General features: G+C 44.0%; 2 protein-coding genes across 2 annotated transcripts in view; one reads left to right on the top strand and one right to left on the bottom strand.

Moving 5' to 3' along the window:
* Positions 1–2,795, top strand: part of LOC129726388 (G-patch domain and KOW motifs-containing protein) — an 84,470-nt gene that overhangs the window by 59,353 nt on the left and 22,322 nt on the right. The gene's annotated exons all lie outside the window — the stretch shown is intronic.
* LOC129726395 (uncharacterized) lies at positions 1,209–2,736 on the bottom strand. Its single transcript, XM_055683024.1, has 2 exons — positions 1,784–2,736; positions 1,209–1,728 (listed from the first exon to the last, which is right to left on the bottom strand). The coding sequence occupies exons 1-2, from the start codon at positions 2,576–2,578 to the stop codon at positions 1,294–1,296; spliced, it is 1,230 nt and encodes a 409-aa protein (XP_055538999.1). The 5' UTR covers positions 2,579–2,736; the 3' UTR covers positions 1,209–1,293.

The raw sequence follows: 2,795 nt of genomic DNA, 5'->3' as shown, positions 1-2,795 counted from the left end.
TCTCCAGCGCACTGGAGCATGGCGATGATTGCCACCGCCTTCGTACAATTAGCCAAATCGGGTTGTTCAAATATTTCCCTTTGAAAGGGGGGTAATGGTGGTATTGTTTGGGCTGATTGTTTACTTAAAAACTGATTTGAAGATTATTTATAGATTTTTATTTTTGTACTTGTTATCAATTGGAACACCCCTACGTCGAGAGGAAAGGAAAACAATCCCCATCAGTGTAGCGTGCGCGATCTTCCTACGCTTGCTTTGTCTCTTGACATCGATCTTCTTTTTCACTGGCGTTTCACGACTTTCTTCGAGCCCGTTTACCAATTATGACGATTGGACGATTCGATGAAACCGCTCTAGGAAACAGGTAGTTTCCTGGCCTACCACATGTCCAGAGTACGTTCGAGTGCACTCCATTGTACGGTGCAAAATTAGAACACGTTCCGTTCAGCCCGATCGTCATCTATTACGTATAAACGCACGGTAGTTGTGAATGGGAATTTACCGCCATACCGATGGCACTGGATGTAATTTGATTCGCTTCTATTCCAATTGGGTAGCAATGTCAGAGATCAGAGCGCGAATGGGAAATATTCTATTGAGACGATTGGTTGAAGGTTGACAGCCAATCAACCGCGGCGCTGATTTTCGATCGTTTTCACCAATTAAAAATTGAGTTCGAAAAGACAAACGTCAGTGGATTGATACTGCAGTAAGCGATTTGAAACTTAACCTTCCAAAAATATTGTGGCTGAATAAAATGATTTTGTTTTTACTCTAGTTCAATCAAGGTTGCCTTTACGTGGTAGAAACTGTCGCGATGTTGATATGTGTCGAGCAAACGTTGGGTAAACATAAAAAACTAGCGTAGAATGCGTATTAAATGAGCTAAGACAAATTCTCATGTATGTTCAACATAAAATAACCAAAACTTACAACGTCAACACTACTGAAAATAAGTGACGTTTTTACTATTTCGCTGTAGACATGGATAAGCACATGGTTTATGGATCTAGTGTAGTCATTGATGTCAAAACCTGGTTTGTGTATAGTGTGCACGTTATTTCATTCAGCTTCAGTATTACTATTTTACAAAACAATCCTAAATTAAAAACGAAAACTTTGGTTAAATTTTCGGCACAAATAAAGCAATAATAGAAAAGATAATCCTTCTTAGATATGGCTATTTTCATAAATGATTCAGTGCTGTGCATGTTATCTCCCTCAGTACAGTCGTGGTAAACATCACTGTAAAAGTGCTTTTTGAGCAACGAAATATTTTTGGGATCTATTTTGTTACATATAACCCAAACGGAAAATGTCTTTCAACAAACCGTTCATCCGCTCCTGGTACACCGCGTCGTACGAACCACTGCTTCGAGTTCCATTTTCCTTAACAGTCCTTCCTTCCGGAATTTCCTCTTCTTCCTCACTGGCATAGCTTATCATTAGTGGTATGTGCAAAACTGCCAGCGTCACGGCATACTTCGCCTGCGACCGAATCAACCGCATCAGCGTTGTCAGGGGAAACCGTTCCGTTGCATTGTCCCCGCCCAGTCGTTCCATGTGGTCCCTCAGAGCGTTCTGGTACGTCTGCAACATGTTATCGTAGTGAAGTCTTCGAAACGATTCGTCCGTGCTGATGAACATATAGTGCAGGAAATCCAACGCCGGTGAGCCATACTTGGCCAACTGCCAGTCCAGCATGACTGCTCTGTGTGGAAATCCTCCCTGTAAAAATAAACTCTTCTTACCAATCACTACTAAAAACTGCTTGAAAACTTACATTATAACTGTACATAATATTACTCGCACTATAATCCCCATGACAGATGACGCAAAATGGCTCCGACAGTTCGCTGTCTGCGATTGTTTTCAGCTCTTCCACGAACGAATCTTTAAGCTTATTCAGCTTTTCCTTCTTGGCTGTTTCGTGCACACTCAACGTTTCGATCGCATGCCGGAAGGACAGATCCATCGTTTCCTTAAAACCTTCCTCAGCGAGTACCTGATCACCGGTAACATCCTCCAGCTGCTGAAAGCGTTCAAAAATCTCCGGATGTTGCTCCTTCATAGCAAGCGAAACAGCGTGGAACCTGCCGAGTTGAATCATCGCCAAACGGCCGTGATCGTAGTCGATTGGTTTATACTTATTCCGGTTGCCAAACATTCGCTTGCTAGCATCCTCCAGTATGAGTATGCCCTCGCGTTTCTTTGCATCACAGTAAGCGTAGTAACAAACGGGGGCAAACAGAAACTCCACTGAAGTAGGCGCGATGTCGCGTTCCTGTTGAAACTGGGCAAAGGTAGGCAGCAGCTGTTGGTAGAGGAACACCTCCCGCTCGAACAGCGCAAATATCGTATCATTCGCCTCCGGTAGTGGTACCTTACACAACAACGTTAACTCGCGAGGGTCTTCGCGCAGTGTTATCTGGTAGCGCACGGAAACGCACGCCGAATTGTAGTGACCGTCGCTGCGGAAGTCATAGTCGATGCTGAACTGACTACCGAACTGCAGGCTCCGAGCAACTTTGCGTATACCATCCTGAACGTAGCGTGGAATGTCGCGGTCCGGTTTCATCGTCGTCGTCGATCAGCGGAGGTGAAAAATACACTGAACCGATGAACGCTCGATAAAACCACCGCTCCGCTCTGAGCGATAAGATTATAGGGCTTCTCGGTACGCGTACGATAACGAATAATGAGCTTACTTTTCGAACCGGATTGGTTCACATTGAGTGTGCGACTTGTTTTGACAGAACGCTTGTTTTGTCGAATTTATAACAGGTAAAAATCAA

The sequence above is a fragment of the Wyeomyia smithii genome, chromosome 3 (assembly GCF_029784165.1).
Source record: "Wyeomyia smithii strain HCP4-BCI-WySm-NY-G18 chromosome 3, ASM2978416v1, whole genome shotgun sequence".
Lineage (NCBI taxonomy): Eukaryota > Metazoa > Arthropoda > Insecta > Diptera > Culicidae > Wyeomyia > Wyeomyia smithii.
This window is presented reverse-complemented; position numbering and strand designations above follow the sequence as displayed.